At 68.4% G+C, this 12,727-nt stretch overlaps 1 protein-coding gene across 1 annotated transcript in view; it reads left to right on the plus strand.

The window, feature by feature from the left end:
* The first annotated feature begins 259 nt into the window (after positions 1-259).
* Positions 260-12,727, plus strand: part of CEMIP (cell migration inducing hyaluronidase 1) — a 32,608-nt gene continuing 20,140 nt past the window's right edge. The window contains exons 1-4 of the mRNA XM_037511395.1: positions 260-329; positions 860-1,109; positions 4,256-4,385; positions 4,691-4,869. Of these exons, the coding sequence (XP_037367292.1) occupies positions 260-329; positions 860-1,109; positions 4,256-4,385; positions 4,691-4,869 (629 nt within the window). The remainder of the gene's footprint in view (positions 330-859; positions 1,110-4,255; positions 4,386-4,690; positions 4,870-12,727) is intronic.

A 12,727-nucleotide genomic window follows, 5' to 3' on the forward strand; every position in this document is an offset into this window, starting at 1 on the left:
CCGTGTTCCCCCAGGAGACCGGCGGCTGTCTGGGCGCAGGAGGGCGGTGCTAGGGCTGCACCACATGCTGACATCTAGGGTGTCCTGTGGAGACCGGGCCCAGTGCCCACGGTGATGTCCTGTGCAGCTCCAGGGCCAGCAACGGGCAAGAGGCTGCCCCCTCCCCGGTGCGTGCGGTGGCCTTGCTCTGGCCTGCGGGCTGGGAGGGGTCTGCTGCATCTCGCAGTGTGCTGACCTCTGCGGGGGACGGGGCGTGGGGATGCGCGGGCCTGGGCTGGCCACCTCCTGCCCCCAGGGCTGCGCCTGGTGTCCTCCCAGTCCGGCTGTGGGTGAGCTGCAGAGACAGCAGGGGCCCCGGCCTGGCATGTGTGTGCCCAGGCCGGCAGGCTGTGACCCGGCGGGCTGCCTGCTTCCTTCCCAAGCGCCTCGTGCAGAGGCCAAGGGGGGACACACAGCAGGAGACGCTCAGGGTGTTTTGAAACCTGCCCCTTCCTGCCCTGCCTGGGCAGTGTTTACAAAGCAGACAAGCAAACAAGCTGACCTCCACGTCCAGTCCCGCCCGCGAGCGCCTCCCCCGCGGGCCTGTCTGCCGCCTGCACTCCCAGCACCGGCCGCGTGCCCTGGGGGCTGCTCCCCCAGAAGGAGTAGGGGGACTTTCTGGGGTGTCCGGTGCGGCTTCGCTTCCCTTTGTCACTGTGACTCGGTGACCGGGCCGTCCCCAGGCTGGAGCCTGCAGAGCTGCTGGTGGGTGCACGGCCAGGAGTTCGAGGGCCCTCACGGGCGAGAGCCTGATGCTGGCCCGGCCTTGGGTGGCCACATCTGCTCGGGCAGCGAGGGCTTCATCTCTGTGTCCCCCCAGACTTATCTGGCTGCTGGGAAAGAGCCATCGAGGGATGCTGCCAGCTCCCCACTTTCCAGCCCCACCTGAGCTGCGAGCACGCTCCTTCCCGGGGCCGGTCTCTGGAGAGTGTAGTAGCCCTGAGCTTGGGCACAGCTGGGCAGCTGCCCAGCCAGTCAGCCACGCTGGCCCTCAGCCGCTCTCTGGTGCTGGCGAAGATGCCCCAGGACGCCCCGACAGTCCGTGTGACTTGGTCAAGACCGCGTTGTCGGTAATGTGGACGCGCCCCCGCTGGGAGGGCGCCCGTTGGCAGGCACACCCTGGGCCCGAGGCTGTGTCCAGGGGGGTTCAGTCCTGGCGACGCCCCATAGCTGTGATGTCAAGGGTGCCAGGTGCCGTGCGAGGGCACCACTCAGGAGCATTTCGTCCGTGCCATGGAGGTGGTGGAGGGCTCTGGGGTCAGCCTGCGCCACCCCCCACGGGCCCTCTCAGCCTCGGGCTGGTGTGCCAGGGGCTCAGGCCCCCTCTGTACCGCCGTGCGGCCCATGGGCCGGGGCGTGGGGTGCTCGAGGCCCGTGGGGCCCTTGGGGCGTGTGGGGCGCTCGGGACAGTATTCCTCCCGCTTGTCCACGGTTGGCTCAGCGCGTCCTGTTTGCAGGGCTAGGTTGGGGGAGCCCCGAAAGTGTCCAGTCACACCTAGTTGAATGCAGCAGGGGAGCAACTGGCAGATCTGACTTCTCGGGTGAGGCACTGGGACAGTGTCCAGGGCCGGGGACGGCCTTGCACAGGGTCTGGGAAGGGCTGGTCGGCGCCGGGGCCCCCCAGCGCAGCGGGGGAGGGATGCCCAGGCGGCCCCGCAGGCATCAGCTTCTGCCCCTTCCTCCCTGGTCTGGCAAGGCCACTCACGGGCCCCGGATCCCCAAGCTTAAGCCCCAGGGGCATCTGGAGTGAGGGTTCGGGAAGCTGCCGGCCAGGGGACCCACAGTCTGCGGCCAGGCCCCTTGGACATCCCTCCCCACCGGGGCCGCCCGGCACGTCCTGCTGCTTCCCTCGTAGAAAGGGCGTCGCTGGCTGCCTGGCCCTGCTAGGCCCGACGCGAAGGCCCAAGGGGCAGAGGGGTACGTCCTCTGCGGCGCCTCGGCGAGGCTGCTGTGTGGGGGCCTGAGACCGCCGGCCGCGGGGGCCCCCAGCTCTGCACCGAGTGTGGCCTGGGTGGTCACCACGGGGCCCCAGCGTGTGTCTTGAGGAAGGGCTGTCGCGCCGGCGCTTGACCCCGGGAATAACTGAGGTAGCGCGTGGGGCGGCCCAGATGCAATGGAGTGGGGGTGCCCGGACGTGGGGGGCGCGGGGGGGCACGCCCAGACACTGGGGGTGCCCCGGACGCGCCCCCACCTCTCCGCTCCCTCTCCCTTTTTCTTACTCCCCTTTGTTCCTCCCTTATAAAAATGAGGCGTTAGGGTAAACATCCGCTAATTAACGAGTCTGAGTCTGCCTTTTAAAGTAATCAAAGGCCGTGTTTTTGTGGGATGTTATTTGGAGGGTTTGGGAGGCCGAGAGACGCCTTTTCCGGTGGGCGGGCGGGGCAGACCCCCTCTCTGGGCGCTCGAGGAGTTAAAGACGGGGATGCAGAGGCCAGACGGCTTGTTTCCTTCTATTTATAAGCTCCTCTGCACAGCCCGCTGGCCCATGAGGCGCTTTTTCCACCAAGGAAACTTTCCTTGGCGAGGCGGGCAGGAGTGGATGCTTTCCCTAGGACGCGGCCATCCCTGCAGCCCTCTCCGGCGCCTGTCCAGAGCGAGCGTGTGCCGAGGCCGGGATCAGGGAGGCCTGGCTCCTAGGCTGCTCTGGACGGGGCTGCAGCCGCCCTCTGGGGCGGTGCCCGTGGCCCTGGCTGCGTGTGGGACCCCCAGAGCCGCAGGCAGCTCGCTGCACAGCAAGGGGGGCCAGGGGCTGCGCTCGGCTGCTAGGGGCCTGGCCTCCTGCTCCCTCCCACCGCACCCCGGGTGCTGGGGCCAGCTGGATTGCAGGCACCTCGGTGCTCCAGGGAGGGACACTCTGGGCTGCAGAGACGGGCTGTGGGGCGACAGAGAATGGTGTGGGTGCCGGCCCCCACCCCAGGGCCCTCGGCAGCCTGCCCACGCACCCTGCGAGGCCTCACCCTCTCTGCCCTGGCCCCGGCCTCACCAGTCCTCCCCATGTCTCAGAAGAGCCTGCTCCTTCTCCAGCAGCAACTCCTCCAGGAAGTCTGCCCAGGTCACTCCAAACCAACTTGCTCCCCTGGACCCTGTGATGCCTCTGCTAGGGCCAGTCCTTGACCCCAGGTGTCGCCGACCATTGGCCCGAGCGTCTCAGCATGTCAGTGTGTGGGGCTGGGCTTCAGGACAGGGCCGGCCGGTGGGTGTCCACTGCCTGTCAGACTGGGGTCTCCCAGTAAGTATGGATGGGCAGAGTGGTGGGGCAGCAGGGGTGGGACTCGGCTTTGCTCCTGCATGGTCTGTGCTGTCCTCCTGGGCATAACCCTGGGACTTCTGTGTCCATTTTCAGATCGTTCTGTCACCCACATGCTTGGTGCCCTCGGCACGTGGTCAGAGCCCGACGGGGGAGTCTCCCTACCCCTGCCCCCATCCCAGCGGTGCATGCCTGTTGCCTCCACCCCTGTCCTGGCCCCCAGATGCCCCTCACACCTGCCGCCGCTGAGGTTATTGCCCAGCCAGGGACTGGGGGCCTCATGCTGGCCTGAAGCCTTCCAGGGGACACGCCTGTGCCCCCCACCAGTGGCCATGTCAAGCAGTGGCCACACCTAGTGGGGAGAGGGGTGGCCCTGGGGAGCGGGAGGCTGCGGCGGCTTCGTGGTGGCCAGCGCGTGCTGGAAAGTGCCGCCTGCCCCCATCAAGCGCGCAGCTGTGCCTGTGTCACCACCGCGCTCGAGTGGCAGGGAGCGCTTCCAGAATGTTCCCTATCCTCCGGCAGGTCAGCCACAGGCCGACAGGGGCTGAGCCAGCTGCTCCCTGGCAGTGGCAGGGCCACCCCCTCCCTGTGACTCAGGCTTCCAGAAGTCACAGAGGCGACCCGGGATTGAGGCAGCCTGGGCACGGGGGCACCGCATGGGCTCCCCACCTGCTGTCCTCCGTCCTCGGAGGTTCCCAGGCAGGCCCAGGGTGCAGAGGGCCTCTCACAGCCTGCCCACACCGTCTCTGAGGCCCACCCATGGTGTCTTGAGACCCTGGCAGTGCCAGGGACGCGCCTGTGTAGTGCCTGAGAGACGGCTGGGCCATCCGGAAAGGCCGTCCACCGCTCCCCAGCCAGGCCCAGTGCGGGGTGTGAGGGCCCCATCATTCTCCAGCCAGCTGCACCTGCTTCCCTCCAGCCTGAGGCTGCGAGAGCCAGGGCTGCCCCTGAACCCGCTGGTCCATGCAGCTCCTGGGGCACGGGAGCTCCTGTGGGGGATGGGGTGACCGTGGCCAGTGTGACCGTGGCCCAGGAAGCTAGTCCAGGCCTGCAGAGCCGTCGGTTCTGCCTGCCCATGTGGCTGGGGCTGTCTGTGCAGGTGTGTCTGGCGCAGGGGGCTCACACCTTCGGGGGGTCACCTGCTCCTTGTTGCTCCATAGCCTGTTCTGGGTGTGCTGCTGCCCAGTGGTCATCCGTGGCTCCAAGGCTCTGCCTGTGTCCCCACTGCCTGCGGCCTGCTGGTTGTCGGGCTGTGGCTGTGGTGCTCCGGGCCTCGACTGGGCCCTGCGTCCTCCAGGGCTCCTTGCGGCCACAGCTGCCGGCCACACCATCCTGTGGTGCACAGCGGCATGGCCCGGGCAGGAGAGACCGGCATTGTCATGTGGACCTGTGCTGTGGCCTCAGCCCCACGGCAGCCACCTTTGGCCTCCGTCACTGCCCAAGGGCTGGGTGGAAGCAGAGGGGCAGCCCCGCATCTCGGGTGTCTTCCCTGCTGGGCAGGCCTTGCAATACTTCACTCCGACCGTCCTCTGTCCACCGGTGTCCCTGGAGGAGGCCGAGGAGCAGAGGGCCTTCCGAATTGGGTCCCGGAGGGGTTGGGAAGGAGGCGCCGTGGGCCTGCTCCCTGTTCTCCATTCCCTGCAGAGATGCAGGTCTGTCTGGGCGGCAGGTGGGGGTCGCCATGTGCCCCTCTGGTGCCGTGGGTGAGGTGGCCAGCTCTTGCTGGGCAGTGCACCCCTCCTGGCCACCCACTTAGGCACAAAGGCGGCTTGGCTTTAGAAACCACCGACGGTGAGGCCAAAGGTGGGGGAGGCGCGTCCACCACCAGCCCTCCTGCTCTGCTGGGTGGCAGGCACAGCTGGAGAAGACTCCAGGAGCCTGGTGTGCATGCATGAGGCGCACTCCCCCATCAGCCTGCTGTGTTCCCAGGGCCTGGATCTGGCCTCTCTAAGTCTGGTGCCACCTGCAGGGTGCAGCCCCGCCCACAGGGGGTTATGGTGTGACCCATGCTGGCCCCACCTACAGGGGTTGTGGCCCTGCACTGGCCCCACCCACAGGGGGGTGTGGCCCTGCCTCCCCGACACCCACTTGGCCTCCCGGCTCCATTCACCTGAACCCGGAGGGGCATGTGTGACTGTGCCTGCCTGCGTGCATGTGTGAGCATGCCCTGCCTAGGTGCTCACAAGCACCACCTGGTGACACAGGCGGGCACAGAAGAGGGGTGCTCTGCCGCACTCAGTGTGGGGGCTGGGGGTGCGTCTCCCAGTAGAGGCCGAGGGCTACAGGGACTCCAGGCTCAGGCAGGGTCGCCAAGTCTGCAGGGCTGTGCCACCGCCGACCTGTTTGCTCCTAGGGCCGGGCTGGGCCTGCGCGTTGGCCATGGGGGCAGCGTGTCTGGACCCTGGGCACCCCGGCCCTCCTCTGTCTGAGCTGGGAGCTAGCGCGGAGGCTGCGGTGGGGCGGCAGGGCTGAAGCGGGTTGGTTTGGGGCTTGGGGGTGCCCCATGTGTCCAAACCTTGTGGACACCACCCACCCCCCCGCCTCGGGCCCCGCTCCAGGATGTGGGGCGGCCATGCGTCAGGCCCCTCTCCAGGCCTCTGCCTCACCCTTGGCCAGAGTCTGGAAGGGACGGCGTTGCCCCACTGGAACGTGGGGGCTTTTCAAAAAGATTTTATGAAATTTAGGCAGACATGGAAATATCTACATGTTTATTTTTAAGTGTCCTTTTGAAATGTTGAATCCTTGTTGGCTGGCTCATAAGGAGAAGCTCATACTGGATACATTTAGAGGAGAAAGAAATGATTTTTCAAATTAAGTTTGTCTCTATTTTTCTTTTTAAATCGAAAAGAGCTTGGAAAATGTCTCCACCCTCTTGTGGCTGCTGTATTTTCCTGGCTTCTCAGTGCGGGGCAGCCACTGCGCCCCACTGAGGCATCCGTCCTCTGGGCCTGGACCCCGTGGACCTGGCTCCTGCCGCGTCTGGAAGGAGATGCCTCTCTCCTTCCCTGGTAGCAGTAGGAACGCCGGGGAGGCCGTGCCGTGCCCGCGGGAAGAGGACATCCTCTGAGGGAAGTCGAGGCAGTGGTGATACCCAGGGCGGGGTCGGGTGCAGGGACTTGCTTGACCGCTTGGAAGTCCCTCCTCAGGTGCGTCAGCGCCTGCTTCCTCGGGGCTGCCCACCTGCCCTGGAGGCCTGTCCCCTCCCCTGCCCGCCTCCCGGTCAGATCCAGGCCCCTCCCCATCCTGGGCAGGGTTCACGCTGCACGTCCGTGCCCAGATCTCCACTCCAGCCACAGGGTCTTGGCCACCAGCCAGGGCTCGGAAGCTCTCCCAGCCCTCCGCTGCTGGCCCCCCGCCCCCTGCTGCCCACGCAGCACTGCCCACCTCTCGGGCCTGGCCACGTCCCCTCTGAAATCCAGGCAGTGGCCTGACGAGGCCCTGCCGGGGCGGTGGGGGGTGGTGCTGCCTCCTGGGGCTGCTGCCGCTTGGCGGGGACAGGCGCTGGTGCCGGGATGGCATGCGCCTCCTTCCCCATCTGCCTTCCATCGGGAGGGAGAGGCCAGATATTCCAGAGCATCTGAACCAAGCCTTCTGGCATTTATTTTGGGACATTATTAGTGCTCATTTCACTTCATTCACGACGCCAGCTGGCAGAGCAGAGGCGCCCGCTGAACCGGAGGCCAGAGGCTGCCCGCGGCCCCTCCCGCCTGGAGGCCGCCAGCCCCGGCAGCCAGCAGGTCTCATGCTGGCTCCTGCCTCACCTGACTTTCCCCTGGGGGTGGGCAGCCACCCCAGACTCCACAGACTTGAGGCCTGGCCCCTTGGTGCCTCTGGACACCAGGTGTCCCCACCGACTCTGGTCCACCCTGCCCGGCTCAGCCCGTGGGGTGCACCGGAGCCCGGCTCGCTGGCCCGGCCTCTGCAGTCCCCAGCACTTCTCCTCATCTCTGGTTCTCACTGCACCCCCCGTCGGAGCACCCCCAGGCGGATCCGGAGGCCAGCTCCCGCCTCCGTCAGCACCAGCTGCCCTCACCGCGAGCCCTGCGGGCGTGGGGCGGCGGGGCTGGGGCTGGGACTTCGGGCCACAGGCGAGGACGAGGGCTGGCGATGGCCGTGGGGACGGCTGCTCTCGGGACAGCCGCCTGCCCGGACTCCAGGCCGGGCTCCACGGCAGCTGGGACCTGCCTTCCAGAGCTCGGGCCTTTGTGTCAGGGCCAAGGGGAGTGTGCGAGAGCGTGGGCGTGCGGGGACGTGAGAGAGTGCGGGTGTGTGCATGTGCGGGCGTGAGGGGGCGCGGGGACGTGTGTGGGGGTGCAGGGATGTGAGCGGTTGCGGGGCGTGGCAGGCGTGGGGAGGGCGTGCGGGGGTGCGGTGTGCACCTGTGGTGTTTCGACAAGTGTGTCTGGTCCCGGGCTGGACTCGGGAACAGTGAGGGACAGGAGCGGCGCCTGCCCGAGGGTGGCATGGGGCCCGGAAGCTTCTGAGGAGCGGAGGCGGCAGCCGCCCGCCGGGTGACCCAGGTGCAGCCCCGGGCAGCAGGAGGTGTGGACAGGGGTTAGGGTGCTGCCTGTCACCCGGGCTGCAGTGACACTGATATTGGCGGAGAAATCGGGCCACGCCAGGAGCTCGGCACCCGTGGGGGGCTGAGGGGTTGAGGACCTGCGGCCAGGCTGTGGGGGGTGCGCAGCGGGCGCAGGGGCGGCTCCCGCAGGCCTCCCGGCCGAGACGCCAAGCAACACGTCACATGGCCTCTCAGGCCGCCAGGAGGCCCCTGAGCCCGTGACACCCAGAGCCGGGACTGGCGGCCCCGGGCATGGTGCTGAGTCCTCCCTGGGGGCAGGGCTTGGCAGCCCCCAGGGGTCAGGGCGGCCAGAGAACCCTGTCCTGGGCAGCTGGGTCCAGGCCGCAGCCCCCGTGGACATGCCGTGTGTGGGGGGACCCGGCGGTGGAGCTGGCTCCCGGGGGCCGCCCTGCCTGCAGGGCCCCGCCTGCCTCCTGCTCCCCGCATGGCCACCCCAGGCCGTCATCTTGAACGCTTGCTCTCGGGGCGTTCTGGGCGGCCCTCACAGTCGGCATATCGGGGCGGCCTCCCCTTGGGCCTGGCTGAGGCGGCCCCGCCGAGGGAATAAACAGGCCAGGGCCCCGTGGCCTGGGTGCCAGCCAGGCGTGGGAGGCCGGCCGGCCCAGCACTGGGTGTTTGCCCAGGTGTCCTGGACAGACCAGCCTGCCGTGGGGGCTGGAGAGGGGCCGGGGGCCCAAGCCAGGAAGCCAGAGGGGTTCCTGCTGTGTTGGGGGCCAGCAGGCTTCTGGGAGCGGCGGCCCCGCGGTCACCGGCTGGGCGGGCTGGCAGGCGCGGCTCCCGCTGTGTGGCCGGCGGCCTCCAGGCCCCGCGCTGACAAAGCAGCTCTGTCCTCCCGGCCTCAGCAGAGAGGAGCGGCCGGGAGCGTTCCGGCCGCCCTCCTGAGCCGGGTCAGGGCCAGGGCCAGGGCCAGGGCCAGGCAGGTACACCTCCGCTGTCCTCTGGGGGCCGGGCCCACAGGGGCCGCCCTGCGCCGGCATCACCACGGTGTGCAGATTCAGACTCACCGTCAGCTCTCCCTGCGGCGAATCCAGATGCTCGCGTGAGCTTTCTCGGTCTGCGAAACTCGTAACAGCGCTCCGGGCTGAGCCCACAGCCGTGGCCCGACGGGCCGGCGCCGATGCAGACCTCGGCCTGAGAGCGAGGCCCGGGTAGCGACGGCAGAGGTCATGGGGGCGCAGAGTTCGCGGGGTGACAGTCCGAGGTCACAGGGGACAGCAGGGGGCATGGGGTGATGGCGGAGGTGGGGGGAGACAGGTGCTAGGGGGGCCCCAAAGTCGGCAGAGCAGAGGCACATAATGTCCCAGCTCTCCCAGCAGACAGGAGCGGGGCAGGGTCCTGCTGCCCTCTGGCGTGGGTGCGGGCACGCGGCGCCGGGAGAGGCCCAGCTCCTCTTGGGTGTTTCTGTGCTGAGATGGCTGCCTCCGGGGTGGGGGGAGCCTCCCTCTCCCTCCCTGCCTCTTCTCTGTCCACGCCCACCCTTGGGCCCCCAGAGGCCCTCCCAGCAGGCTCGGGCCAGTGACAGGCTGGGGGCCGGCGGCCGACTGGTCAAGGCAGCGGGCCATGTGGGTGGGCATTTGCAGACAGGGGGTCAGGCCAGCTGATCACTCACCGGCACTGGCTCCCACCTGGACGTCAGGGGTGGCGCCCCCTGTGGGTCACGGAGGGCGGGGTCGGGCTTCCAGTGTGGTAGCTTGAATTCCTGCTGGAAGGCGCGTCTGCTCCGGGGCAGAACATGTCCTCCCACCTCTCAGACAAGCCCCGGGGGTTGCCAGGCCACAGAGGTGCTGAGGCCACCGTCTGTCCCCCACAAGCCAGCTCTTGCCCCCCAGCGTGTGCGGCAGGTGGTGGCAGAGGGCACGGGCATCTGTGGGTGGGGCGCCCGGGGAAGCAGCTGTTCAGTGGCACCTGGGGTGGTTCAGAGAACAAGGGTGGATGCAGCAGGGGGGTGCCCAGGAGCTGGGGGGGCTGTGGGAAGGTGGGAGTCAGAGGAGGCCCTGCTGCTGTGCGGCGGCGCCCAGACCGGCCAGGTGGGGGTGGGGGGTACCCGTGACAGGCTCTCAGTCAGGTGTGACTGAGGCAGATGAGGCTGGGGGGCTGGGGCAGGCTCCGGTGTCCCTGCTGCTCGGGTGACACTCTCTGGTTGGAAGCGAGCGCCATGCCACCTCCTCCTGCCCCCACCAGGTTGGGGGCCCCTCCGTGAGCGTGCAGGGCTGCAGCGTTGAGGCTGGGGAGGAGTCTCGTGCTCAGATCTGCCCCGGGGAGCCAGCGCATACTCCTCCAACCCTGTTCCTGGCCCCGACCTGGGACAGAGGACAGCTTGGGGGGGCCCCCAGCCCCTGAGCCCGGGGTCCCTGCTGTGGCGGCAGGAGAGGGCTCGCATTTTGCAGAAACTTCCTGGAGCCTCGGCAAAAGTGGGCACATGTGGGGTGACTTCAGGCCAGGCAGCGCCTTCCCAGCTGCTGATGGGGTGTTGTGGTTAAGCTGCTGCTGCTGAAGTGTTTATGGCTGCCCCAGCCAGTGGGCGCCCCATGGCGGGGGGAGGGGGCTCGAGGGGCCATGCGCTGACTTAGCCTGGGGACGAGGAGGCTGATCTGACCCTTCCGCCACGGCTGGGCCCCCCCACGCCCCCTCCCCCCTGCCGCTCCTGCTCCCGCCAGGCTATGGCCAGCGCCTCCCTCTCTCTGGCAGGGGGTCCTACTGGCCAGACAGCGCCTGGCTCGATGGTCCTTGCAGCAGATCTGGGGGCGGGGATGCCAGACCTGCCTGGAGGGCCGGTGGCCGGGCCCATGTGCAGAAGGGGGCCCAGAAGAACAGGCGTCTGACAGGGGATGCTGGGGCGGGGCCACCGCAGAGGGTGCGCTGGAGAAACCGCATACCGTGCGGGCCTGCTGCTGGGGACAGACGGCTGCCCTTGGCTGCCACCCTGCTGCCCTCTCTCCCGCTGCAGCTGCCTCTAGCCCAGGGTGCAGGGGCGCCGCCCCATCCCCAGTGAACACGCTGGCCCTGAGGGCTCCATGCAGCGCCTCCCGCTCAGCGGCAGCTCTGGGAGGACGGGGCACGGCCCAGCTCCCCAGGCGGTATCCCGTCCACGAGGCAGACCCCTTGGCGAGGCTCCTCGAGGTTCAGTGGGTCCCTCTGAACAGAATGGACTCTGAGGGAGAGTGTCCGGCTGCGTCCTGGGGCCCTGCGCCAGCTCCATTGGGTTCTCCTGCCCTGGTCCGGGGCGCGTCCACAGAGCAGGAGTGTTCTAGATCCACACTGCCCCGCAGTGACCACCAGCTGCAGATGGCGCTCGAGCCGGCTCCAAGCCCAGCTGGTCTTAGTTGCAGCCAGGTGTCCATCACCACCTGCACCAGCACCAGCACATGGACGGGGCAGGAGCCTTGAGGGGGGCCATGGGCAGTGCACCCCACCCCCCGCCCCCGAGTGCTGCGTCCTCTCCTGCAAGGTCCGGCCTGTGCCAGGCAGGGCTGCCCTTGCCTTCTGGGGCCTGCGTGGGCAGGGGAGGGCCGGCCAGGCCCGGGCTCTAGTAACACTGCCCTGTCTCCTCTTGCTCTGCAGGTGACGGGCTGGCCGGGCTGCTGTGGGCAGGTCTACCTGCAGGCAGAGCCGAGGCCCAGCACCTGGTGGAGGCAGCAGCGAGGACTGGCAGGCAGAGCCTCCATGGGGACAGAGCAGCAGCTGGCCAGGGAGCGCTGAGCTTCTGGAAAACCTCACCTCCCGCTGGGAAGCCTAGGGCAGCCCAGCAGCCTCCTCCACAGAGGTACCACCGAGGCCCGCTCCCCTGGCCGGGGCCAGCTCAGCCAGCGGCCCAGCCTGGGCAGCAGCGTGTCCTGCAGACTTGCGGCACTGTGGCCAGCCTGCGGCCCCGACAGCCAGGGCCACCCAGAGAGCCTGCTGTGGCCGCCAGAAGCTGTCTTCCCTGGGTCCGAGTCTGAGCACCCGGTGCCCACCCTGCGCCCCAAGCGGACGGCCTGATGGACACACAGCCTCCCCACCTCAGGACACAGCGGCTGCGCAGCTCCTGCCCAAGCACGTCGTGCGCCCCTCCAGAGAGACTTGGTCTTTGAATTGATGTCGACACAGCCAGGAGATGAGACATCCAGCCGGCCACCCCCACCCCGTGGCCTTGCCAGGGTGACCACCCAGGGGCTGCCAGCTCCAGGAGGCCTCATCCCTCTCTCAGGAGACGCAACACCCGGCTGTGAGCCTGGCCCGAGGGGACCTGGGGCCTCGAGGCAGCAGCACAGCAGCGGGCTCCCTAGGGTGTCTACACTGGCCGGTCCTTGAGTTCAGGACCCGCTTCGCCTGGGGCTGTGGGACTGTCCAGGCCCTGAGTCCTTTCCTTCTGCTGCTAAGAGCAGGGACCGACTCCTCCGGGCTGTGGGAGAGACGCGGCCAGAGCCGCTGGGCATGAGCCCAGGCCAGCCGGGGCAGGAAGGCCCCTGGTTCTCTGCAGACCGGGCTGGACAGAAGGCCTTCAGGACAGGCTGCAGACTCCCTGTCTCGTCCCTCCCTCCCTCCCTCCCCTGCCCAGGGCGCTGGGAGGGAAGGGGGGCGGGGCCCTGGCTGCACTCGCAGGAGCCCCACACGGAGCCCCACACGTGCCCTAGCGACGCCTGAGCCCTGTGGCCATGGTGGGGGCCCTTGCTGGGGGATACACAGCCTCCCCAAGCCGGCGCAGGGCCCGCCCCGTGGCTCGCCTTTCTGGAAGGGAATTGGTGTGTCCCTCAGGCTCCTGCCGAGGGTTGTCTACACGGACTCCCACGCTCACCCCGAGATGCGGGACAGGGACCAACGAGGGGCTCCAACATGAGAGCTCAGTGAAGCGGGATCTAGTCCCCACAGGAAGCAGCCTC

The sequence above is a fragment of the Talpa occidentalis genome, unplaced genomic scaffold, assembly GCF_014898055.3.
Source record: "Talpa occidentalis isolate TD23 unplaced genomic scaffold, MPIMG_talOcc4v2.1 talOcc4.14, whole genome shotgun sequence".
Classification (NCBI taxonomy): domain Eukaryota; kingdom Metazoa; phylum Chordata; class Mammalia; order Eulipotyphla; family Talpidae; genus Talpa; species Talpa occidentalis.